Below are 27,184 nucleotides of genomic sequence, written 5' to 3'. Positions count from 1 at the left end.
TTTTTCATATGTATAGATTTTATTAAAAGAAAGTTTAATGAATACAGTACTTTTAACTATAAAGTCAATAGCATATTGCGACGAGTTTTGAAAATTGCAAAAAAAAACAAAAACACAGAAAATTCTTATTTACAAAAGACACTTTAAAATAAACATAAAATAATAGGAGAGTGAAATTTTCAATTAGAGTAATAACTCGACGGCCATCGCTTGATTCGTAATATCATTTTACATTAAATTGTAAAGCACGTGTATTGAGCTGAGTATTTTCATGTTGTATTTTCATGTACCGTTTCTTAAAAGCGGTCAACGCATTTTCCTTCATTTAAAGTACTAGCTATTTCTAGAGCAATTGCAGTAATCACGTATGAAAACGATTCAGATATATTGCTGAGCTGATCAGTATTAGCACATATAGGAGGTAAGTAGCAAGCTGAAGACTGTAAAACATTTATAGTAGCAATGAGAATTTTTAGAAGAATAATATGAAACAATAATCGTCAATTGTTTAAAGTCCATTTTATCATAAAAAATATCGTAAAAAGGAAATTTTAAACATGCAAGAAAAAATAAATTATTTACAAAAGAATACTAAATCAGAACACTTTGAAGGATTCAGTTCTAATAAAAGATCTTTTTTGTAATTGGAAAATTGTATTAAAATTTTACTCAGCTAAATACTGCAGACAAAGTAGATAATTTCGTTTCAAGCGAGGCTTGTTGCGTAGCCACACAAAAAAGCCTGTGCGCTCCTTAAACGGACAACTCGAGCCGATTGTTGCGATAATCGTATAAAATATTTACAAAATTATCCGTTTATGAATACGGCGTATCCATTACACCTGATACACCGAGGAAACGGTCCGTAGTTTGCGATGATGCGCTCCAATTTCATAAATCCATTCTTTTCCAACTTTTCTATTCATCTTTAACGGCCACACTTTTCACTCCGATTTCATTCGTTTTTGCACCTTCGTTTGGTTGGTTCGCCATTGCGTCGCCATAAACCGTTTATCCTTTGTAGCATAAAATAAAACCTTTTGCGGATCCTATCCTGTTTTTTCTCCTCTCTCACACTGTTTTGCCTTATTTCGCGGCCCACTGAAGCTAAAGGGGTGCACTTACCCGCCTTTTAAAATCACTCCCGCCTCATCGTATACTTCTACGGCAACATTTTCACCGTATTACCGAGGCTCTAGTTTGAATTAAATTTAATGCTATTCTTAAGGAAAATGTTTCTTCCCTCGCTTACATCGCGCTGCTGGGAGGATGCGGGTTGGAAACAAAAAAAACATGGGGAAACATTTCGTCCACTAAACGGAATGGAATATTTTATGTCCAGCCACCAGGTTTGGGTTCGTCAGTCAAGGGTAGGTTTTGGATCCGCCTGGATCGTCCGGCAAGAAAAACAAAACATGCAAATAACACTAAAACATCGTTCCAGCTGAGGGTGGCGCGCCTTATATTCCGCTGGGGTCTGGTTTCTTTTTCTTCTACTCCTCTTGCTCCTTACTCTATTGTCAGCAGCAACCGGTAGATACAGGCGTCTCATCCCCAGCCGTGGCAAGATTCCTGTGCACAGACATTTAACCTTTCACATCCTATCCTGTGGCGTGCTATCTCTATCCATTTCGCTGCTGCTTCGCTGCACCGTTGAATAATTTCCTTTTCCACGCGTCACCAGCCCGACACGGTATCATTGCGGAATTTATCGTGGCGGTAGAAGATTATCCACGGCCACGGTTAATACAGCGGGCCCGGGATGTGTTCACTGTTCGTTGTGGCATTAGCTTTTGTCCCTTGTACGATCGTCTATAAATCAATGTGAAAAGAAAAGGATTAAGGATTAGTAAGTCGCATGGATCTCCATGGATAGGGAGTTAAAAAAAGCTTCTTTACAAGCATTAAGTAAGAATAAAGGAAAATGTTTGCTTTTTGATAGGCATGAAATGTATTCCCTATCCAGCGCAGACTTTTCAGACATGTTTTTAAAAGCTTTTGTAGATTTTTGAGATTTAAATGCAGAGCACTTTGAATTTAAAACGAAAGTTCCGTTGTTTCTGGTAAAGCATTCACACTCGAAGTAACTCTTAATGAACGAATTCTTTCGTAAAAGGACGAAATTCACACCACATTTCACGGTCTGTTGAGACTGCTCGTACGTACTGAAAGGTGCACAAAATTGCATTCATTAAAACATTGTTGAGGAAAAGGGGATAGTTCCTGTCTGGAAAGTAATGCTTCCTAGAATGCACAAGAGTGGTTCTAAATTCTGGCCCCAATTTATTCTTTGCATTTAAGTTTAAACCCCATCCCAGTCACCGGCCGAATGGTTGAGTTTGAAAACTTTTCCCTACCCGTTGAAAAGAATTTTGCATTGCAAAAGGGGGAAAAGGTTGAACCAAACTTTGACCACCGACCGATGACGACGACCCAACCAGAACACATAAATCTTTTGACCGTCAAACGGTTTTCTTGTGTTTTTTCTTCCATCTCTCTCTCTCTCAATCTCTCTCTCTCTCTCGCTCTCTCTCTCTCTCTCTCTCTCTCTCAATTTCTCTCTCTTTCCTATGGGCCGACGTGAAAAACTCAGCCGCCTGGGATACTGGGCCGTAAATCAAAGAACCATCATCTTAACGGAAAACGAAACTTCAAAAGTGTTTTTAACGCCATTTTCCACCAGCCGCTAGTAGCTCAACGGTTGAAGATCCACAAGCTGTTTGGTCGCTTCTCTTCGAGGGGTTAAGCGGAATATAAAATAGAGCAGAATGATTTCACCAACAGACTTTTTTTTGAGTCGGTTGGGATCTTTATTTCGCACATTGCTCACTTTGGTAAAATTGTTTGTCTCGGTGGTTTTGCTCTGAAGTGGTCAAAATGAGCACTAGAAAGAGAAAAAATCCCATCCCTCACGTATACGTGTTGTGCAGGGATAAATTGTACATTACTTGCAGTAGGTGTTGAGTGGGGTAGCGTGAAGACTAGAATAAAGCCTGGCAAAAAAGGGCCAGTACAAAGCAACCATCTGACGACGAGGACAGAACGGTTGCCACTGGAAGCAAGTTGCAGAAATTTCACGCAGTGTATCTTCCTCCCTCCCCGACTTTCTTTTGCACTGAAGCACTGAAGTGTCAGTGTTTGTTGTGGTCCGGAAGGGCTGGGAAAGAACCAACAGACACTGCACCAGAACTCTTCGTATTGCCAGCAATGCTTCGACAAATTCACGCAACAATTCCCACCACATTCTGCTGTGGTTTTGCCCATACTTAATTCCGATCCAGTTCCTGCACGGGAAAACCGAAGGAGCCGATCGTACTGCGGCTGGTGTTTTGGTGGTATCCAAGGCACTCTAAACCACCGGTTCCTTCTCCTTGCGTACTTGTCAGAGGAAATATTTTCACACTAATTAGTGTCACTTTACCTCGTTCTAAACACACTGTGGTCGATGGATGATACCATTCCCGGAAAGGCTTGCTAGGTGACGGTGCGTTAACAGTTTTCTAATAGAGTGCTAGGATGGTTCGGTGAGCGATTCCAAAGAAACGGACGATACTAGAAGCTACTGCTGTGTGATGTGGTTTTGATGAGTAATCATACTATAGATAAGTATGGAGATGACGTTTGTTTCATTTTCATATGATTATCTGAGGCTGGTTCTTTAGAAGACAAGATTAGGAAACAATCCCTAATACACAGTCGAAAAATGTTCTCGTCTTCACGATTGAATAATACCAACACTTTGTTTAACTCTACGATTGTTTGACAGCAATGCGCATTCTATTTTGTTACGAGTAGATCTACAACTCATCGACATTCAAATGTCAGTTTAAACAATCGTCTTCTTCTTTGGAGCCCAACACTACCGTTGTCGGTCAAAGATTGTGCCACCATTCAGCAACTTTTTGGTTACCCATACCAGAATAGGCAATCCTACTTATGGGGGGCACGGTGCATACGGAGCTTGAACCCAAAACGGGCATGTTGTTAAGTCATACGAGTTAACTGTATCACGGGGCCGTCCCAAAGTTCAACATTATTACAGATTAGAAACAAAAAGGTAATCTTATTATCATATATTTAATTTCATAGTGAACAAACCGTTGTTTTACATTACGTATAAAAAACTACACTTAGACAACTTGTTTCCATACTACCCGTTGATATATAGTTTTTGCTAACATCAATCTGTACAATTGAAACTCCCTGTTTCGTTGTTTGCAGAACCAGTCCATTTTCTTGCACAATTCCAATGGTTTTGTTCACATGTGGATCAAATATTGATGTTATTCTGTTTTCAACTAGCCAGCCACTTTATTGAATCAGCTATTGATTGAAACACAAATGGCCAGTTGGACACGGTTCGATTCCAAGTTTATGGCACATCTCAATGCAACAATCCTCTCGACGACGATACAGCTGATGTTAGTGCCTATGCGTTATGTGGTAGACCTATGGCTACTCGGTGTTCACTGGCATTTATTCAAACGACTTAAAGTTTTCGTTACGCTCTACTACGCTTGTAAACCGGTTAAAAAAGGTCTACGGGCCGCTCCTAGATCAGATCCCCTAAATGTTATAGGCTTTTTGTCTTTGTTTGTTTGCGTAGAAGGCGCGTTGGAGACGAAAAAGACGACGATTCTAATCCAATCAAACGGTCTGATCGGCTCCTTTGTAGCGCTTTATGTCCTTTCCTCTCTAGCTCAAATAAAACAGACCACGATCCATCCACCATCCCTGAGTGGATGCATCGTTAGAAAGAAATAGGAGTGTTCAGTCTTCGGCTGAATAAAAAACTAATCCGTTTAAGGATTTTCCAAAACCTCGCCCGAAAACAACCCAAACGGGGCCAATAAAAATAACCCTGAAAGGAAAACTCTCGCCGGTTGAGTTCTAGCACCGAACACAGGCTCATAAGTCTTTCGCGCGTTTCCCTTTGTCCATTTTTAGTAACAGCTGTAGAAGTTGAATAACCACATCGTGACAACAAAAAAATAGTCCCGTTGTTCCCTGGTTTTACTCCAGAACAAATAATTTCTCTACCCAAACAGCTACCGAATGTAGTGGAAGAAATACAACAATACGATCAATCGATCGATAAAAGCATACGGAATCGATTCAAGCAGCACACAACAAAGACAGTGACAAAAAGGAGTGTTCCCTGGTGAACCAATTCGCCAAAATCCTCAACCGAAATTGTTTCTCCAACTAAACTTAAGTGAAGTAATAAAATAAGTTCGATTGAGCAGTCTTCACCAAAACCAAATGGTAAACGAAGTAAAGGAAAAATTGTTCCAACATGAAACGCGTACATACAAAAACAAAAGGGCTCACTGTACATTGGCAAACTGGCGGCAAAAGTCGTAAAATAAAGGCGAAATGAGCCATGGTAACCATACTTTGCGCTTGCTTTGTGCACAGAAATACACACATCTTTTCCGAACGGAAGTTGATCTTCGCCGGATTTCACGCGCATCTGGAAAGCGGATGAAGGGAGATGAAAAAAATCCTATTCCGGAAAAGGAAAAAAAGAAAGTGGAAAACTTTCCATCTACCCACGACTCTTCACTCCGCCGTTGCCTTAGTTCAATAGAAACAGCAAGGCAAAGACCAAGTCTTACAGTGTGTGCCGTCGCCAGCCGGACGTTGGGTTTGACTTTGCGGGTATTAATGATGATGGTGATGATGATGATGTTGATACTGGTGATGACCAGAGACACCATAGTTTCGCTAAACTAGCTGGACAAATAGTAAATGAGGAAAAATCGTCCTTACATTGTGCTGTCCTGCGATGATGTGAAAGTTGAGCCATTCCCGCGATGCATTGTACGCTCGAACGGGTAAAAGTTTGCGATGCGAAATAAACTTCCATTCAACAAGAGAATTAAGATGACTTCTCGCACATTTTTTTGCTTCTCCGTACTTCTTCCCTCGCCAATTTTAGCTCATGAAACCAATCGGTAGTACATCGGTATGGAATGGACTGTTATTAGCGAGTTTTCTGTGCAGCACTTTTTTTGCTTTTGCTATTGCAGATTGAATGTGTCTGTTTAGGATCCCAATGGGGAGCAGAACTTGGCATTGTGTGGATTTCAATCAACTTGGATCGGTCATTGTCTCGAAGGGTAGACGGTCCGTCCTGAAATGATTGTGTTTTTATTTTCATTTTGTAAAGGCTTTCTTTAACTCGAAGTAGGTAATTTAACTATCCACAGCAGCATGACAATAATGTAAACAGATGTATTGATCACGATTTGGTACCATTTGCAAAGTTTCGGCTTGCTGGAAAATAAAATCTTAGCTGCTTTTGCTTGCTGCTTCATTCACAAGCACTAGACATAGGGCGTCCACAATAGACCAAACTTGTTGCACGTTGATTGCAAGCGGAATCTTCCAGAGAGATCTCAATGCCATTTCTGGTGGAAAGCTTTATCCACTGTTCTTACTGATGGATGCAAACACAAAAGCTTCTCGTCGCTAGACTAATAGTCCCGCTGCTGGTTCAAGTTTGTTTCCAAAGTGGGACATTGCAACGAGCAGTGCAGGAAAACAAATTCGGTTGGAAACTTTAAAACCACCCAGGATGGGAGACAAGTAGACCCGGATGTTTGTCCGATAATTGCGCACAAACCAGAGGCTGAATAAACGACAAAAGTTTGTTCAAACTACAATAATCTGCCCATTCGATAAGAATTGTGCAGGAAAATTAAATCAAACTGTTCTGTTTACTTAGTTAGAGGGTTGGTTGCGATAAAAACTTGACCACAAGGAAAAAATCTCGTTAGTGCGGATTTGTTGCACAAATTGCATTCATTAAGGCGTCTTTTACCAGCAACAACCGCTTTATGCGTCCATTTTTATCTTAGTATTATCTTAGGCTTAGTATTATCTTTTTATATCTACGTTAGCTTACCTTCTCATTCACGCCATCTCTTTGCTCTGTCAATTCGTTATCCTAAATTAGCAACTAGGCAAGTCAATTCGCTCCATTCCTCCTTAGCCGACGAACGGGAACGGTGCGTACGGGTTGGGGAAGAATCCAGGGAACGCAGCGGCTGCCGTCGGTTGAACGGAAACCGACTGGGTCAAGTAGGTGGTCAGCACCGTTGGAACCACCGTCGTCGAGTAGAGCGTGGTATACGCCGTCTTAGCACCAAACGTCAGCTTCAGCACCTTACTGTTCGTCTCGGTGACGATTGTCTGCGTGACGACGGGTGTCGACTGAATCTGGAGCGACTGTTGCTGCTGTTGCTGCTGCAGTAGAAGCGGATTGAGCTGCGGAATCGGTGGGATGGGTAGGCTGGGCAGCGTCGTCGTTACAAGCTCGTAGCTCGTCTTGGTGATCGTACCGATCGGGCGCGAAATCGTGCTGAGGATTGTGTTGGCACCGTTGATGATGGGCAGCACGTGCGACTCGTACACCGTCTCGAGCTTAATCACCGGCTTCGAGGAGGTCAGTACCGAGGGAATCTGTGCAGCAGCGGCCGGGTTGAGCAGACGGAGCAGCGCCAACTGCTGCAGCTGTTCGGGTGTAAGTGCGGGAGTCGTTACCGGTGCTTCGGTGGTCACACGGTTTTCCTTGTTGCTTCCCGTGATCTTCTTCTTCGGTCGAATGTTCTCCGGGATGTTTGTCTTGTCCACCTCGGACAGGTCAAAGTCGGACCCAATGTTCGAGAGGTCCAGATCGGATGGTAGCCGTTCGCGCTTGGGCTTATCCTCGTCATCGTTCTCGTTGTCATCACCGAACTCCAGCTCCAGGTGTAGCTCGGATCCTGCCTCGTCCAATCGGCTGTTGAACTCGTTCAGTGTGCGCGACGGTACGAAATGGTACAGCTCCATCGGTGGCAACGTTTTGGTGGCAGTGACCAGACGCGTCACATGGTAGGTTTGAATGAGGGTGTAGCTGGTAGTATCGCCTTCTCGGATAACAGGCAGAATGTGCGTCTTAAGCATGGCCTGGGTAGTGCTGAACGTTTCCGTTAGCGTTTCAAGTGGTGGCGTCTCCGTGTCAAGGCCCAGCACAATCGGAGGCAGTGTGGCAATGCTCGAGTCCAACAAATTGCTCTCCTTGTCAATGTGCGTCGTAGTGGCCAAAATGTTCTCAGTCAGTGGTTCCGTTAGCGACGGTGTGATGGTGGCCGTCTCCTGCTCCAGCACCTTCTCAATAGTCGATGTGACAGTAATATAGCGCGTGTTCTTCACCGTACCCACCTAAAAGAGAAGACCATTTGCATGAGAACAGTTTATTCTCACTAAATAAAGATCAACACTTACCTGGAAGGTGTAGGGCGACTTTATCGTTGCAATCTCGTAGTACGTATCGCGGAAGTCAGCCGGCGTCGAAATCTCCACCTTCAGCGTCTCGATCGGATAGCGGCGCTCGATCTGGTTGTCGTTATCCGCATCGTTCAGCACATTCCCATGCACCGAGCCGGACTGGTCCAGGTCCGCATCCGTGTCCACCTTTTCCGCGTGCTCGGGTGACTGCGCAATATCATTAGACTGTACGGATGTGTCGGAAATCGGTGCGGTCGTGAGATTTTCCAGTACCTGATCCTTGGGCTTGACCGCGCTCTGCTTCCGGATCGCGACTGTCGGCTTCGCGGGCGATTTGTACTGCCAGCGGCCCGGCGACCGGTTCAGCTTGAACTTGTACAGACTGGTAGTCTGGCCCGGTTCCTGATCCTGCGGTGCGGACGGTTGCGGTTTCGGCTTGAACGATCGTCTGGTAGCCGCATCCGGCTGCTGCTGCTGTACCGTCGACACGCTGTGGGATGATGTTGGTTTGAAACCGTTACGTGAGGACTTATTGCGCCGGTTCTGATAGCCCGAGCCGGGCGTCGGATTCGGCTCACTATAAACGGACACCGTGGCAACCTCCACGCTTGATGTAGAATAACGGTTAAATCTTGTACTGCAAAAACACGGTTAGCGGAAGAAAAGGGAGGGAAGTGTTTACAATCACCGGGGTGGTGTCTTTGTACCAGTATGTACACAGTATGTGTGCGTGTGTTTTGCCGTTGGTTTGCATGCAGCACTTTGCCCAGAAGAAAACAAAACCCAAAACGAAACGCTCGCTGATGATGTGTTGATGGTGAATTTAGTGTTCATGAAATGGTGAGATCATGTATCGTGACATTGTGAAGTTTGTGAATCGTGACAAGTATGAATGGAATGTATAGTGGATTGCGTAAATAGGTGGAAACATGTGAGAAGTAATAAGTTGTGATGAATGTATGGTGATGGTATTGGGTGTGCGTTCATGAAAAAATAAAAACAAACAAAAAACAAACGTGCAAAACAAAACGTAAAACAAATGGATAAAATAATAAAATGAGCAAAAACACATATGCAGCTCAAACAAAACTCTCATACAAACAGACACATTCAAATCGGTAGTAATGTGGTGATGAACAATTAGACATGATGTGTTTAAAATGAGTGTAGTGAAACATGATAATGAAAATGTGAAAACTTTCAAACATATGAAGCGCAATCATACAGCAGGCACACACACAAACACAAAAACGTAAATGATTCTTTTTTAGTATCACGATGAGTTAAAAAATTGAAATTTCGACACAACGAAATTATAAAATTTACACACATTTACATATTGTTCACAAACAAACGATTGCAAAACGCAACATTATGATTTCAAAACATTAATGTTTTAGTTTAAGAGGAAAAGAGAGATTTTTATGCTTGAAATAATAGTCGAATATACAAAATGACAGAAAAACAATAAATGACATGAAAGCGTATTGAATTGTTTGCACTTATGAACAACAAAGGAAAATAACGTTTCAAAATAAATAAAACGAAAAAAAGAAATAATAACGAAGGATCTGCTCAACTGAAGAAGATAAAATAAAAAATAAATAATAGACGACAACACTCATGCATAACATTCACTTACACAGGCTATGAGCACGAAATGGAATGAAATGAAATTAAACCGACCGGCACAGCCGGATCGATCGTTTGAGTTCGCTTTAAATTTTGACTTCCGATGCGAGAACCGGCCCCCCCTCTAGCGGCACGTGTTCTGAATCGGGCAAAGTCGATGCAAGCAATACGTACGACACCTTGCCGGTACGGGCTTAAGGCACCCGACCTGCTACTGCTACTTACTTCTTGGCGACGGGCTTAACGATTTGTGTGTTGCGGTAGCGGCTGCCTGGCTTCTTGCCGTACGTAGGCTGCGGCGTTACCGTGGCTTGCGGTGTAACGGGTTCGCTCTCACCGCCCTGCTCCTGCAGATCGTTCTCGTCCTTGCTGATGCGGTTCTTCAGACGGTTCTTGAAGTTACCGCTAGCGCTACCGGGCAGACGGCGGGACGGCCGCACCAGGCTCGAGCTGGGCTGGCTAGCGAACAGATTCTCCAGCGGTAGCCCAGTGTCCTCGAGCGCGTGCGTCGCCGGCGACGGCGTGATGATCGAGGCCGCCTCCGGGTTGTACCGTGGCGTCTTGTTGAGTGCCGGCGCCGCCGTCTTCAGGATGCGCAGCGTCGAGCTCGGGTTCAGCTTGGGCCGCCGGCCATCGATGGCCGGGCTGGATGGCCCCGCTGCCCCGTTGCCGCTCGCTGCCGCTCCACCTTGGTTACCTTGAATGACATGAGACGTGCTTTGTAGGACCTGCGCATACTTTCCTGAAATGTAGGTGCCGATCACGCTGGTCTCGTGGACGGTGGTAACGCCCTCCTTAACCACGGTGCCACCGAGCGTCGTTACCAGGCCGGTCGGATGGGATCTGCCCTTATTACCTCGCTTCGGTTTGGCCGCCTTCTCGCGCGGTACTGACGATGGGGCAGTGGCAGCTACTGGCTGGGAGCCTGCCGCCGTCGGCCTGAGGTTGACGACGCGGAACGTTTCCTCGACGAACTCGGACGGCTGGCGGGACAGAAAGTCATACTCCGGTTCGCCAAGATTGTTGCCAATTTGCAGCACCGGCACCGGTTCGTCCTCTTCCTCATCCTCTTCCTCTTCCTCCTCCTCGGCGTTGGTATCGTCTTCGGGCGTTTCCTCGTTCTGCTGCTGGTGGTCGTCCGTTCCCGCTACGGGCGAGCTTTTATCGGCCTGAGCATCCTTTACCCCAGCAACTGGTTTCACTTCATCTTCCGAAATGTTGGAAAACATTATCGGCGAGTGCTCTTCGTGTTGATCCTCGGCAGCATTCACCACAGCCACCGGTTCTTCCGTCGTCGTGGTTGTTGTACTTGCAGCAGTTACTGGTTTTACCGCTTCAACAACGTGCATCTTCGGTTTCTCTGTAACTTGAACCGCTTCAACTGCTACATTTGCGACTGGACTGGGTTCTTGCTGCTGCTGTTCCTGCTCCTGCTCCTGCTCGTGCTGCTGTTCCTCTTCTTCTTCTTCTTCTTCTTCTTGTTCCTCTTCATCGTGCTGCTCGTCATGTTCTTCTTCAGCAACTTCTTGCACTTCCTGTTCCTGCTCCTGTTCGAAATCCTCTTCCTCCTCTTCCTCCGATTCAACTGCCGGGTCATTCTCGGGAGTCGTCGTCGTTGTTGGTTCAACCTTCGTAGCTACCACCTTTACGATCGGTGCGACTGGTTTAATGATCACAGATTTCGGTACCGGTTTCACGATGAATCGATCTGCCTGGGGTTGTTCTTGTTGTGGCACGGCTTCTGCCTTAACTGGGGCAACTTCAACGATTTTCGGCTTCGGCTTTAGGATCGGTTTGATTGCCACCTTAGGAACGGCCTTGGGGACGAACTTTAGCGGACCGATCGGTTTCGTCGTCGGAGGCTTCGGAGTTTCCGGCAGAACCTGCACGATGCTGACCTTCTCCTTTGGCTGCACCGGCAGCACGACCGTTTTGCTGGGTTTAATCTCCTTCACCACTTCCTCCGTGGTAGTGGTGGTGGTTGGGGTCGTTTCAATGACCGGAGGTGGTGGAGCCGTCGTTTTTGGTGGTTCTAAAAGTGGATAACATTTCGTTAAGTACCAACTACATAGCAGTGAATACGAACTTTGTTTGCTTGTTAGTGTCTATATTTGTAAATTATTAAGATAAGGCTAAACATGCAGTTACTTCTTGCCGATGATTGCTTGCCCCACCCTGGCTTTTTAAAATCCGCCTAGCAGTTTAGCTTGCTAATGTTTAGCACAGTGGATAATTCAAATCTGCAAACACCCCACCCTGTAGCATGCTGTATTTTTAGCAATCATCTAAATCAACAACAAACCTATCTGAACAATCAACCGAATGCGCCATCCCACCATGGCAGCTGACTGTTCGCAATCTGAATGCTAAAACCGAATTACCTGTCACAGCCGGAGCGGCACTCTGCGGCGAAAAGATCATCACCGTGTTACCGATGGTGGTGGTAAAATCGAGAAATCCATACACCGTCTGGGTTGTGTAATAGTCCGGATTGACGTCCTGGCTCGGCAGCACAGCAAACACTGGATCCCCGCCGGCATCTTTCGGTGATGAGTCCCCATAAACTCCGCCTCCTCCCGGCGAATAGACGGCACCGTGTACGGCTTTAACGATGAATAGCGACGCGAAAAGAGCAGTGAAAATAGTTGTTCAAAATTATCAATCGTGTAATCGTGCTGTCGAATGCGGAGAAGGTCGCTAGATGAGAAACTTAAATAAAGCCACACTAATTTCCAACCAGCGCTCTACGGCCACCGCAGCCAACGGGGTAAACCATTCAGGCAAAGGCGTATCGATTGCGACACCGTGGGTTGTGAACGATCATTTATTCTAAAATGGCGTTCAACCAACAATCCGCTGCGCGAGTTGGGCGTAATAATTTGCTCAAATATTGACGCCAACAGTCTGTCACTTTTCCCACCAGCGCGGCAGCGAACGGTGGAGGGCCGTGCACAGTGTTCCGCTCAGAAGTTTTGTCGCACAGCTAACAATAAGCAAACAGGCAGCAATCAATTCATCTCTACGTTTCTTTGCATTTGGTTATTAAACTTTATCAAAATTTGAACGGATCTGTGATGCCGGTGTGAGGGGCAAAAATGGCATAATTGGAGGAAAGGGTTGAACTTTCATTTGTTGTGCATGGTTTTGACAGCGTTTGGAGCAAGCTTAACCGTAGACAGCACTAGCTGAGTAGAACTTTATGTCAATATCAACATAACTACACAACGCGTGCGTTTGATTCACTTAAAACTTTCACCTGCAACCATATCCTAACGTTGTTTTCTAGAACAAATAAAGCTGTTTGAATTGTTTGAAATTGTAAGTGTAAAGAAATTCCTTCCAATTAGGTGTTTATCAAATATTATTAAAAGTACCATGCACTTTAAATGAAGATGTTGAGCCCTTACAGGAATGTCAGAGACACTCACAATGGAATTTACTATTAGATTCCAACTTAGCCAGTCTAAAAAGGGTGCCAATACAGCCACAAAAAATTCGCTTCCCGAAAGAAAGAGTCACGAAATTGTCCCCACATTATAAAAACTTCTAATAAATACTGAAAGAAAATACTTCTTCATTACATTTTCTTAATAAAAACATTACTTTTGTTGCTATTGATATGAAAATTTTGTACCTGTTAATGTTTAATGACTTTTACTTATGTTTATTTGTCATACGTATTAGTGAAATTGTTTATTTTGTACAGTTTTGTAAAATTCAAAATACTTCAATCTCACCTTCTTCACAATTGTCTTCTTATTTAACGCTACAATATGTTAATAATATGTTTAAACCTTCCTTAGACTGTCATAGAATATCCATGATGGGAAGAATTTATTTCGTTATTATTCATATACTATGGGAGTGACAGTTCGTTTAATAATTGGACCTGATCCGATGGGCATTTTTACATTAAAGTTCAAACTCACTCTGTCGTGTTTTAAACATATCTTATGCAACACAGAGATTTGTTTCAAAAGTTTTATAAGTATTTCTCTCGTACTTAGCCTTAAAAAATTATATTTCCATTGCAAATCGAACGCTTAATATTCATGCCGATCGGAAAAATCATTCGCCTAAGCATTTATTTTTCTTTCACATCTAAAGAAAAGAAAGTGGTATAAAATATTATTCTCAATAAATTGTAAAGGTAAGTAATAAAAAAAATCTTTCACAAATTTACTCCCCATTTCTTACACTTTGGGGTTGATTATTCAGCGTCAAACCGTCTGGAGCGATTAAAATGAGTTTTTTTTGTTCACCTTCCCAAACCCTGTGTGTAATGTTTCCATCAATCCTACTGTTGAATGGAAATGAATAAATTTTCAGGTACTCTCGTCTGAAGCGATGGATACCGTACCCTGGGTTGAGGTGTGGTTGTGGGAGTGACATAGAGTGGGAAAAGACTTCAAGTTATTCCATCCCTTGACGCTATCCCAAATCGATCTTCCACAATGCAGTCTAGACGAATCTAAATGTGAATGGTTGATTTGAAGTCCCTCCTGTCCCCAGTCGAAAAAGGCGAAGGCACGTGTTTAAGCACGGTTTTCGATGGTGGAATTGCGCTGGCGGCATGGTCAGCCGGCAGTGAGAGCCTCCCTACTGCACACCAAATCGAAGTCGAATAAATCGTTCGACTCTGTTTTATGCATAGCTTGCTAGAACGTGAACCACAAAACTCACCCGTACTAAAAATCTGCCAAGTGTTTGTCTGTGTGTGTGTATGTGTCGGCTCAAGTATGCTAAAATGGAAACGACAGCAAATTATCCGAAAAAAGCGTAATGAAGCTTACGGTTTGGGGTGGAACAATGCTGACTCCTTTCTCTCCCTTTTTCAATTTATACTCGCAGAGAAAGTAATCACTCTTTCCAAATAGTCATGAAAATGCTAAAGCTCCCTTCCTACGTAGCGGTACCGGCGGTCATTATGGGTGAGGTTTGAAAAAGTTGAAATTTTATTCCCAGTTACAGGGCATTTGATGCAGCAAGGCCCATACGAACCAGCCTTTTGCAGGCACGATTAATCAGCAGCTGAAGGGTAATAGGAAAGCTTTGGCATGGGGGGGGGAGGCAAAGAAACAATCACTCACACCCGCCACTCGAAAGGATATTTGCAAATTACCACTTTGCGTGACGAGCCAATTTTAAATAGAATTATTCGTTCGAGCATGGAGCAAATGTTTGCACTGTCGGGCGAATGCACCACTCTCAAACACCATATGATGCACTTTTTATATAAACTTTTTTGTGTGTGCTAGATGTAAAGAGAAGGCATCCGATGAACAACGTCATGGAAAATGGCGTACAGTAAGCGTGAGTGAGGTGCGTTTCTTCGCCTGTGTACGTACAGATAGGAACTTCTTGCAAAGGGAAGCATTGCATGCAGTTGCGGGGTAAAGTTTGTACCGTGCGTACCGGTGCCTTTCGCCTTTACAGCTTACTTCGTAGTGTGAGTGGGTGAGGGTGCGGGTGTATGTGTGTGTGTGTGTGTATTGCTGATGTTTGCAACTAAGTTGAATAGCAGTTAGGAAACTAGAAACACACGGAAATCAGAGGGAAGGGACGATAATGGCACTGCGAAGGTTTGATGATTGGGCGGCACAAGAACTAGCCAACGAAAGCAGTAAAGTTGCGGTAGTTAGATCGAGAGTTTTTTCCACATTTTATTTCCGCTTTCCGTCCCGTGCCGCGGGTTGGCTGCTCCCGCTTTGTAAAGCACAACTTTTGCTCACGATTTACCCTGGTACGCTGTTTTGAGCCGAACATGTGAAGGGAACTGATTGAAGCGTGCGTTTAGATTTTCTGATTCAAAAGGATGCATCGCTAGGTGGAACGTCGCAAAACGGGTGGAAAAGTTTAAAAAGGCGGAAAAACGAATACGTGCATCGTTCATACACACACACGCACATACAAATTCGAACCCATGTGAAAGCGTCCTCAGGAAAAAGTCCCAAAACTGATGCCTTTGAACGGGAAAAAGGACAAGTTTTAACGCAATACTCTTGAACCTCCAAGGACAAAGTTGTTCCGTATGCGATTGCCAGCCGGCACAAAAGAAGCCTGCCTCTTTGTGGGCGCAGGAGAAACAGAACGCAAAAGCAATCGTCCGAATGAAATGTAACTAGACGGGGTTTGCTATCGGAGCCCCCCTATTTTTTCGTCGCCGAGACTTCTGCCAAATGGATTGTGCCTGTTATGTTCTTTTGCTTTCTTTTTTAAAAAAAATCTAAAAGTACATGTGCAGAAAGTTACGCTCCCACAGGTACACCCACGGGCAAACCTTTGGGTCGCATTGCAGCGTACGTGAATGTATGCACGCGTGTGTCCTTTGACTAGCAGTGACATCGGAAGATAACCAGCAGGACAAAACTGCAGGACAGGGCAGAGCTGGCCTTGTTAACGAGCTTTTACCAACTTCTTCTACCTACCATTTACATACCAGCACACATATTAAATTCTTTCACTATTCTAAACACGGACCATTCGCGCGAGTGCAATCGAGCAGGACGGCGTGCCTGCGCGCAAGTACAAGACACTCTACGCGCCACTCCATCGAACGGAGCTGCCATTTGCTCACGTTTGGCAGGTTTTCTACTCAACATTTTTGGTCCTGGGCTTGGGGCATACCATCCCCGTTCCATTTCCGATTCTGCCCGCACAAACCAGCGTGCAACCAGTTCGGCTCGGTGCGGCTGACTTTAACAATATATCAAGCTCGGCTTCCTTTTTCGACCGGGCAGCGTCTTTGCTGATCCCCCGGGTCGGTAACAAAGTGGTCTAGATCAAACGATAAGTAACCACGGCCACGATTTGCATACCTAACGATTAGCTCTACGAACCTCTGCGTCTTGCTCCATCTCTTACTCTCTCTCTCTCTCTCTCTCTCTCTTTGATCTCGAACAAGGGTCAAATGTTTCCCACTTGCCGCCCATTCAGTAAAGCCTGGCAAGTAATGGATCACGTGAAGAAATGCTTTAATTCGACGTGCCCATTTGCTCTGGCGTGCCTCTCGTGATTGAACGATTTGCAGGAGAGCTAAATTGAAAAAGTCGAATGTAATTTACACGTTCCGATTATAACGATGTGTTTCAGCGCTAGTAAAAACATGAATGTAACAATAAAGAATCAACTAGAAAACGAAGGAAAACATTAAGGATAATAATTCCAATATCTTGTGCTACAAGATATGCTTTCCCCTATTTTACTTGGTTTGTGCTGTACAAATGCTGTAAAATAGCATATCCGGTCTGCGTATAAATTGTACACGAATCTTTAGTACATAGGAGCAAAACTATCTTACTAAGGGATTGTCAAAAAACTAAACAAGGCATCCAATCTGTGGCAGTTTCATCAATACCACTTGGATTTTTTTCGAATTAAAATTAATTAATTATTTAAAAAAAATGAAGATTTAAACCAAATAAACTTTACGATTTTACATAAACATACATAAAAATAACATAAAAATGTATATAGGTACAAGGTATGAGAATAAGTTATAATTATATTAAATTACATTATTATTTCTAACCCTCATCCAATAAAGCAATAAAGAGCATTTGTGTTTTGTATGCTTCACATATTAACTACACATATTCACAATCTACTAAAGCCCTCTCTTCAATTCTAATTAAAAAAAAACTAGATCTCTACTAGTCTTGTTTGAAAATTTCTTAAATTATTAAGACTAAACATCGGATTGCACCTTTAAAACAATTTCATGGTTTCAAGCGAAGCCACTCTTCGCCCTTCAGTAAAAGTCAAAGAATAAGAGCACAGACACGGGAATAAAAATATTTGCCAAAATAAAAAGCAATGAAACGTAAACAACCAAAATAAAGAAAAACACGTAAATGATAAAAATCCAGCCCCACTGGAACGACTGATGTGTGGGTAAAGGACACGCACTGGGACAAAACGACACGATGCTGCCATGTATGTCGTCGATCCGATGCTGAGAAGGATTTTTTACCTTTACGTTGAAAGCTCGTGTACGTATCCTCTCGCTCCTCGTATCCCCCCCGCTTTTCAGCGTTTCAGGAGAAAGATCAAAGGTTGTTGCCGTTCCAGTGCGGCATACAAACCTGCCCTTATTTTTAGCTAACAGGTAGCAACATCTCCTCCAGAATCGCCATCGGCCTTCCCATACACGCTTAACTTCTAAAGCCACGCATGTAAACATCTCAATTAGGCGAGTGCTCTACAGGAGAGTGGTTTTTTTTTTACATTAGCGTGGTGAAATGTTTATCCCTCTCCCGCTCCCGTTACCCGCTCCCATCGGTGACAGTTTTATTTCCGGATGATTGTGTTTTCTTTTTTTTTTATTCTACAGATATACACAGAGCTTACCAGTTAAGCGCTGTGGTGCTTATGCGAGAAAGCAGCTGGAGCTGGCTGGCTTTTCTGCTTCCTGGGATGGAGTTTCAGCTCATACGAGTTATCAAAACCAAAAGATGGTGAAACGTGTATTCTTCGCGTATAATAATACACATGTATGTTTCACACCATTTGTCTATTTCCTTTCGCCGCTGTCACAACACATACACTGGCGACTGTGAGTGAACCATGCGCAGAAGATTAAGACATTCTTAGTATACACAATATTCACAAACAAACGAATAAACAAAACGAAGGCCAGAAAAATATTCCAATCTCGTCCTTCACCACATGGGCCAGGTTTATTCATCTTTGATTGTATTGCACAAGGCGCACACACGCACACCAACTCGCATGATTATATGGCGTTAGTGTGGGCTTGATTTTCTCCACACAAACCATTGCGCTTTTACATACGTTTTTTGGTGGAAAAACAACGAAAAGGGGTTCCACCAACTAGAACGTAATTGTTTTGTGCAACAGGGATATGTTGCCTAGCGGAACAACGCCATCATGTTGGAGTTTGTGAGATGCTTTCGTTTTGCATTCCGTCATGTGTCGAACATCGTTCGCCGCTTCCCGCGGGACAACTGCAAATCGTTTCACTTTTATGCCTCCACATAAATTTAATGGACGATTGTCCCCAAGGCAGTCGTCTCTAAACGTGTGTCACTCGTTTCCCATTTTCTACCTTGTATTCCATCTTTTCGTTGCGTTATTCCTGCTAGAAGTGTGAGCCGCAAGGATAATACAACAATCATTGACAAAAAAGTGTAACACGAATGTAACCAAAGCACTAGGTGTGTTGGAACATTCAAATTCTTAACTTTTCCCCACAGGAATGGTCACAACACATTTTGTGTAAGGTAATTTTCCGTCACCGACCCGTCACACCGCCATCACATGTTTGTCACTTTTTCCCCACATTCAAACGGGGTGGTTTTGCTTCCACTTCCTTTTGGTTTGTCAATTGTGAAAGAAAATTGAATGTTTTTGATGCCCCCTTTCACTCGGCTCCTGAGCCGGTGCTATATGTTGGCAGGCCTCAAATTTGACTTTCCCGGAAGGCCCAAACTGGCAGGATAAAATCTGTTCACACGGATTGCTGTTTAGGGGGAAAGTTTTTGAAGATTTCATGTGGAAATAAAACGTTGATGTCTTCTTGTCTGTGTGCTGAAACGTTCAATGATGGAAAGATAAAATGCCACAAATTTCAACGAGCAAAACAACCTCGCTGTTGCGTTTTTTCACCCTACAAACACTGACAAAATACTTTGGCGTTGGCGCCTGATGTGTGGTACTTTTCATTCTTTTATCAAACGTACATGAAATGGGCGCCTCATTAAAAAGACATTCAATGGCAGGAAAGTATGTGTGCGCAAACGTAAAAGGTAATTTTGTGTCGCAGACTGTATGAGTATAGTTAAAGGGAAAAACGAAGATGCTCACGGCACATACACATTTTTACATACCCTTTATACACAATCCGATTGAGCAACTTTTTATTCAAGAGAAGAAAGAAAAACTGTTACCTTCGAAGGAAAGAAATTTTATCTGCACATTTGTATCATCAAATAAGTCGTTTTCATGTTTTCTTTTTCTGCGATCGTTTGATGGTTTTCGTAAGGGACCATATGAAAAGTTTAAACATGTTGTGATGTTCACATACGTTAATGATGTAAATAAGCACCACAGTTTGTTTGTTTAGAGCCTTTAGACTTATATGTTTTTATAAATGTGAGATAAATTATTAACTGAGCAAATCGAAGAATAATTTCTGAAAATAACAATTAAGTATAGAGTAAATTTACCAATAATAGTGGAATGTATGATTATTTTAACACATAGCAATTAGTATATGCTTTATCTTCGCAATCACACGCATTTTTACCATCTAACAAAACAAATTTACGAAAAAATATATTTTTATAACGACTTCGTTGTACCACAATAGTAGTATGGTTCCTATAGTAGTCGTATTGTGTTCCTATAGTAATGGTAAACAAAGATACCTCAAAAACTGTGTATAATATAAAATGGAACCTAGTTTTCATGCTTTGTCCTATGCATAGCAAGGGTTGCTGCCATAATATTGATCTCTTTCATCATTTGATCGTAAAAAATGTACAAATTCGATTGATGAAAATATTGACCAAAGTACGATATACTATGGTCCACCCACACCCGGTAAATTACTAACAGAAAAGTCATTTTAGTGAAAACAATTAGACATGTAAAAAAAATCTGGAAAAAATCTAAAATGTATTGTTTTAACTGATTTTATGGCTATAATCACAATAAGAACATGTCTGTTTTGTGTTCTTATAATGGCACTATGGTAAAATACTGCAAAAGGCAAATGCATGGTCTAAAAGCAATGAATTCTAGTCAATCAATAACATTTAAAAAAAAGTTATGTTGAAAAAGTTTATAATTCATTGTTAAGTGGTCGCTTACAACGTTAACGAAAATATTAGTTTCGTAAGGAAATCCTAAAGGCCGGGGGGCATTGTCCGTACTCGCTGGTGTAATTTCGATTTTCACAAGCGCATCTGGCGGCGGCTGACCGAAGCATTTTGCCAAACAATTTGGAGCCGAAAATGTGTTATTCTTCCATGTTTTTTACTAAAACTGAACTGGAAACGCTTTATAAGTGATAGATAAATATGTTGTGCAAGTATTTCAGCCATATTTTCTTCAAATAACGGTAAAAAACTACTTTCATTTGAGATCCGGAACGACCATTCCCTCGAATATAAAAAAAAGCTTCCACCAGCCGCCTCCAGATGCGCTAGTGAAAATCGAAATTACACTAACGAGTGCGTACAATGTCCCCCGGCCTTAAGGATTTTGGAAAAAATGTCGCCACATTTCACAAAATAATGGATATTTCGGTCACTAAGTAACGGAATGGCCCTATCAATCTTTTAAACCCTTTGCAAATGACCTCAGAATATTTCACAGTAACATAAATAACTTGATCTGAAAATACGGCCGAAGCCGTAATGGGCCGTCCATAAATTACGTAACGCTCAAATTGGGATTTTTCGACCCCCTCCCCCCCTATCGTAACAAAACGTAACGTTGGAGGAGACCCCCCTTCCAAAATTACGTAACGCATGATCGAACACCCCCCCTTAATTTGGTTTTGCATCAACAAATACAAAAAAATGTGGGTTTATATTTTTTTATTTGATTGCTTTTATAAAGTATGCAGAGTTGTTTTAATTAATGTTTAATTAAAATTAATGTTTAATTAATGAAAGGAAAGTTAGATAAAAAATTTATAATTAAAGAAACGCATAATATATATGTTGAGCATTTTTAGACATCTTGCCAGATTGGCTTCAATTGTTCAGTAATGTTTATGATGGGAACACTATCTGTTTCGATTACATTGGCATCTTCTTCATTCCATATGGCATCTTCATTATGTATGTGTATTACTTCTTTAAGCCTATCATCATTCTTTTGTTCTTAAGTAAGGTTTTTTCCCTTCTCCTTGGCTAGCATGCATTCTCAAATGCTCGTTTAGCAAAACGTATTCCCTATCAAAAGATATAAAAAATAAAAGTGCAAAACTTACCCAGGTGGGCGATCATTTGTCAGTGACCAGTGATAGGATTGTATTACGTTACGTAACAGAATGTGAACCCCCCCTCTCCCCTATGTAACAAACCGTAACGCTACAGGGAACCCCCTCCCCCCCTTTGAGCGTTACGTAATTTATGGACGCCCCCTAATAATGTGAATCTAAATAAAAATGAATAACTTGATTACTTTTAAATTATCGTATGGAGCGCATTTTAGTGCAATACTATCACTATTGGCACTACAACCACTATAAGTACGTTTGCCCTATACTATTTAATAGTAATGAAAACTGATATGACATCATAGAACATGCTTTGTTAGGTGCTGAATAAAACTAGTCGACCCTCTTATAACTTTACACAGAATGAATTCAGACCCCTTCTACCATACCCACTAAGTTGGTAGGCTACGTATTGAAAAACTTGGGTAATAAAGTAGACGATATTCAAGAACGATGAGTAAACGCATCGTTACCATTAACTGACTGAGCATTATGTGGTTTTTAATGAAATGCATAATGGCATTCAACCAACCTCGCCAAACTTTAAAGCCTTGCGTTATTTATTTTCCATGGTAAGGTAACGATTTTTCAATATCTCTGGTCAGTATCATGCTCGGCTTTTTCCTGATCCAAACGCCTTTGCACAAAATTGAGCTTTAATTGAGGCGTCGAAATGAAGAACTAATGGGAAAATTTTAAACACCAAATGGAACAGCAGTTTGCCACACTCGATGGTGCGCCTCTCGATGCAACGCTCTGGCGTTCGAGTGTCGATTCAACATAACGAACCTAACTCTGTCCGAACGACTACGGCTTCTGACCGGTCCAATCTGAAGCTCGATCCTCTCGATCCGGCTCTTCGCTATCCCTGATAGTCAAATGAAGAAAAATAGACTTCACACTGCCACTTGCACACGGGTACGGCTTGATGTTTCATTAACCACCAGGGCATAGCAGAACCAGGGGTATGCGTGGGATGCAGTGAGAAGCTTCATTTCCCCCGGTTTGAAACCAGTGCGATGGTTCTGGATAAGAAACCTGATCGAAAGTCCAAGCCCTCCGGTGCCCGAAACAACAGCCCGATGTACGGTTGGCATCCACCAGTGGCACATATATACAAGCACAAATAGCAAATGGTTTGAAATTTAACTTTAATTAGACTTTTCTCCAACTTAATTTGCATTTAATTGGACTGTATCCATCTCTGCAGTGGTTCCCGGACCGGCCGACGAGGGCTCAGACCATGCCGCCCATGAAGGGAGTATTTTTCGCATTCTGTTGCGAAAGTTTCGTCCCATTGGCTCATTGGGTCCATTTTTCGCACAACTTCCGCCTATTAGTGGCAATAAGCTTTCCCGAGTCCCGAAGGTGTTACGAGTAGTGCCGGTACGACCTACCTGGAGCAACCAAACCCATTGCTAACGGTGCGAGAAATGGCCACTGGCTGCTGCTGAAGGTCCTGGAGCAAACAGTGGAAACTTTGACTAACTGCAAATTAACCGTAACTTTTTACCATGCTGTGTCATCGAATGGAGTGGAGTATCCTTGCAAGTGCTACAACGCACGTCGCACAGAAAAGGAATGAACAGGCTTGAAGAAGTTTTGTTTCGTGCTTTGATTTCTGTGAGAATTGCAACAAAAACAAAATAAGGTAGATTGCCTTTAAACTTTGAATAGCATTTCGTAACGTTCTGATGACAATTTCTTATTAACTAATCAGTATAATGCTCCCCATGTGAATCATCGCCCACAGTACTGATCGCCCATAACCACACGGGCCACACTTTCCTACGGAGAGCCAAATAAAAAAAAGCTGGTATTTCCTGCAATCGCAACGCTCAGCGCTAAGGCAAAGAAACAGACGTATCCGTTACAGTTCCGGTTCCGTTCCGGCAAATGCTCCGAAGGGAAAGAAAACGCATCACACTCGAACCTCGTGCAGGCATAGAAATTGTTCGTGGAAATCGATACCGACTACCGGACGAGATGGCCCCTAATTGTAGGCAATCCGCACAGCGCGGTAATGATCACTGTACGCTCTTCAACAGCAACCCACACATACACACTTTGCCTCGCTGGTCGACATTCATGCGAAATTATTTCCCCCCGGGCTTACAAGACCCCGTGTCGCGTCGTACGTTTCCAGGGAAAACATGCTGCTGTGGGAAAGATAAGAATGTCCGAATTCTGGAGAAACCCATGAATGGTGAACAAAAAACTACCGTCGCCCTGGGCAGTCGAGTGCTAGCAAGGAGGATAAAAAAACAGCAAGCACAAGTTAGCGAAACGAAAGGCTGGATAAACAAAACTTTTGCTCTACCGGGAAACTTCCGTTTCCCCTGCCCTGCCTTCCTCCGGGTGAGACTTTCCGACTTTCCGGCAGCCAGAGACAGACAAAGCCGACAAAAGTCGATAATTGGCGGTACTTCGTCTAACAGAGGGCACATACGTGCAGCGGTACAGCTGGGAATGTGTTTTCGTACGACCACTTCACTTCACCTGGAGCGAATGCCGCTGCTGCGCACCGTGTACTTCACAACCTACCGCAGCCTGATCTTTCCTATCGATATCAGTCTGTTTCCTTGTTTTGAGTGTATGTGTGTGCAAAGGTAGGCGTGCCGTTTGGAAAATGGGAATTTATGTAAATTTGTATCAATGGAGAACATACACAGGTATTTTATTACCGGATGTCGGTTTCAGGGTGCGAATGAAACATCCCTTTTTCCTTATGGTACGCCTGCAAGGTAGGCAATCGGCAGAACACTACCAGCATAGGGTGGGTTCGAGTAGAGAAAAACGTCGACATAGCCTACAAACACACCGTTTCCGGGTTTTGTGTACGTGGAAGTGTGTTTTGAGAGTATTTCCCATGGCGACGGAAGCGTACTGCTCATCAGCTTTTAACAAAGAGAAGGAATGCAGCAAAAAAAAATCTACGATGGGCACGGAAGTTTACCTGTAGTCTTTGTCACTCGGAACTAGAATGTCTCCCATCGATCGAACGTTCACAGTAAGGATTGGATTGTAACCTGAAGCTCTAATGCTGTTATCGGAAATTGGCTACAAAGTAGATACACCTGCTACCGGATACCGGGCCAACCATTACTATCCTATTATCGGGCAGGCGTTACGTCTCATCCCTATAGGACCCTTTCCCAGGCTGGTTGGCAATGGCGCACAAAGTGGATTGCTTTTAAGAGGGTCCAATAAAACCTGGCTCCGTAAAATATTTTAAGAGTTGGAATTTGTTGCTTCAGAAACTTGGCTATGTACTTGGCTAAGAAGGTAAACTTCACGTGCTTATTGAATCATTCCAATATCATACGCCTATCCATAGCCTCTTCGCAGAACACAAATCAACTTCATTTAGATCCTTTCATTAATGCCAATCCGCAAGACGTTAAAAGAGCAAAAATACCAGTTTGAAACGAATTAATATTTCATGCTTCCATGTCAAAACTACCAAACTATCCTGTTATCTTAAACACAGCACGTCTGTGACATTATTTTATCCCCTCCGCCCAGCCCGACCATCCGAAACGGTTCAAACAATTCGGTCTCCATCTTTTCTGGAAGCGATTATTTACTCAACGCTCGCCCATAACTCCCTCGGACCCGACGCATACGAGCAAATGCAGTATGTCGTTCATTTTCGACGCTGGTTGCGTTTATTGTGGTGGTAAATTGCCCCCAGACGCTTCCTCTCGGCGAGCAGTTTTTGTCTGTTTCCCTTCAGATAGCGGTGCTGTGCACCAGTCGAACCGAATGCCACTTATAGCGCTGTTAACCTCTGGAGGTCATAAAGTTACCACACTCGGGGCTCAGCTGATTCTCTTCCCCTTCGTGCCGTTGGACGCCGCCTTGTTTGGGCTTTCTTGAGCGAGCCAAGAAAGCAGACTTCTCGCTTACAGTTCGCCCCGGACAAAGAAATACGACCAAAGTGAACCGCAAAGTGAAGCGAAGAAAATTATTTTGTAGGTTAGATGGCACTTTTCATTAAAGTTTTCCTCCGTCCTGCTTCCTGTCCCGGGTTTGGCCGGTGGTAGTTTCTTCCTTTGCCTCCCCGCGCTGCATTGCGCTCGGTGCGGCTTCCGGTGGTGTAATGACATTTGCATAAACATAACCATTTCTTGGGCGGCTCAAACCTTGGGCCCAGTGCTGACCTAAAACAACTTTTACGGCACGCTTGTGTCCTCCTTCCTGTCTAATGGAGCCTTATGGTGCCTTGGCGGTCGGTAAATAAAAGTAGTGGAGAAAATGCAAAGCAAATCAGCCTATGGTTTGGTACGGTACAACAAATATGCAAAGAGACACATACACACACACACTCGCTCACGTTAGGAAGAAAAGTGAACGATCACGACCATCTTGATGCAGTTTGCCTATGGCGTGACAAGCATTGGCTTACTTTGTGCTGAAATATGTGCGTGTCTGTAATTGTCCAACCTTTTAAAGGTGCTTTATTTCCCTGTCGGCCAAACGGGGTTCCAAAGTTAACTTCGAGCCACAAGGACAATGTGTCGTTGCAACAACACATACACACAAGCCTGAACCGGCAAATAAAAAATAGTTTGCAGTCACAAAACAGAAAACCCTTTCTTTTTAAAGGATATCCACTCCTGTCCAGAATATATCACACGCAAGGAAGGAATATATCACAATTACAAACTTTACAGCCCCCGGGCCAAAAATGGGGTTGAAACCGAGAGGGGGCTGTCATTTACAAATGACTGACGCAGCCTTTGCTTCGTGGCTCGAGTTTGGCAATAATTAATCACTGATTAGGGCGTTAATTTGTGGAATTTAATGGCGTGACGAAAACAAAAGTGTTTCTACGTGACCGTCGTGCCAGGGCTTAATATAGAGTGGCTTTTCGCAGGTCATATCACTCACGACAGCAAGGATTGATTGCGTTTAGAGAAAGTGAAGGGTTGGTTGCGAAGTTTTAGTGAAAAAATAAAAACGGATTGGATAAACAAACACGAATGGTTTTTTGGCACATACCACGGGTAGATATAATGGAGTAAAAACTAAAACAAAAATGAATTAACTTACCATTTGCTAAGCAAACGCACAGCAGCAACAATTTGATAAAATGTTCCATTGTGTAGCTGTTCAAGATCGATTCGCTTTGATTTACCGGATTGATGTTACGAAATTTATAAAAAAGACGTTCTCAGATTTTGGTGCTCTGTGCTAGGAAATTAAGTTGCAAGCGTTTGCATTATTTGTGCAATCAAGCTAAAGTTGGTATGCAGAGAGTTTCTGTAAAGAAAAAAAAAACAAAGGTTAAATCAATGGAAAGTA

General features: G+C 43.1%; 1 protein-coding gene across 4 annotated transcripts; it reads right to left on the bottom strand.

Annotated features, from left to right (window-relative positions):
• On the bottom strand, window positions 1–27,114 carry LOC120957028 (proteoglycan 4). 4 transcript variants are annotated; one of them, XM_040378946.2, is made up of 7 exons: window positions 26,933–27,114; window positions 12,288–12,509; window positions 10,132–11,938; window positions 8,548–8,911; window positions 8,272–8,481; window positions 6,911–8,208; window positions 1–1,812 (listed from the first exon to the last, which is right to left on the bottom strand). In XM_040378946.2, the coding sequence occupies exons 1-6, from the start codon at window positions 26,979–26,981 to the stop codon at window positions 6,994–6,996; spliced, it is 3,867 nt and encodes a 1,288-aa protein (XP_040234880.2). In that variant the 5' UTR covers window positions 26,982–27,114; the 3' UTR covers window positions 1–1,812; window positions 6,911–6,993. The 4 variants fall into 4 exon arrangements, with proteins under 4 accessions (XP_040234880.2, XP_040234883.2, XP_040234879.2 ...); XM_040378949.2 differs by having other exon boundaries at window positions 8,272–8,911; window positions 10,132–10,603; window positions 10,763–11,938; window positions 26,933–27,113; XM_040378945.2 differs by having other exon boundaries at window positions 8,272–8,911.
• Between the last annotated feature and the right edge of the window lie 70 nt (window positions 27,115–27,184).

This window comes from Anopheles coluzzii, chromosome 3, assembly GCF_943734685.1.
Source record: "Anopheles coluzzii chromosome 3, AcolN3, whole genome shotgun sequence".
In the NCBI taxonomy this organism is placed as follows: domain Eukaryota; kingdom Metazoa; phylum Arthropoda; class Insecta; order Diptera; family Culicidae; genus Anopheles; species Anopheles coluzzii.
This window is presented reverse-complemented; position numbering and strand designations above follow the sequence as displayed.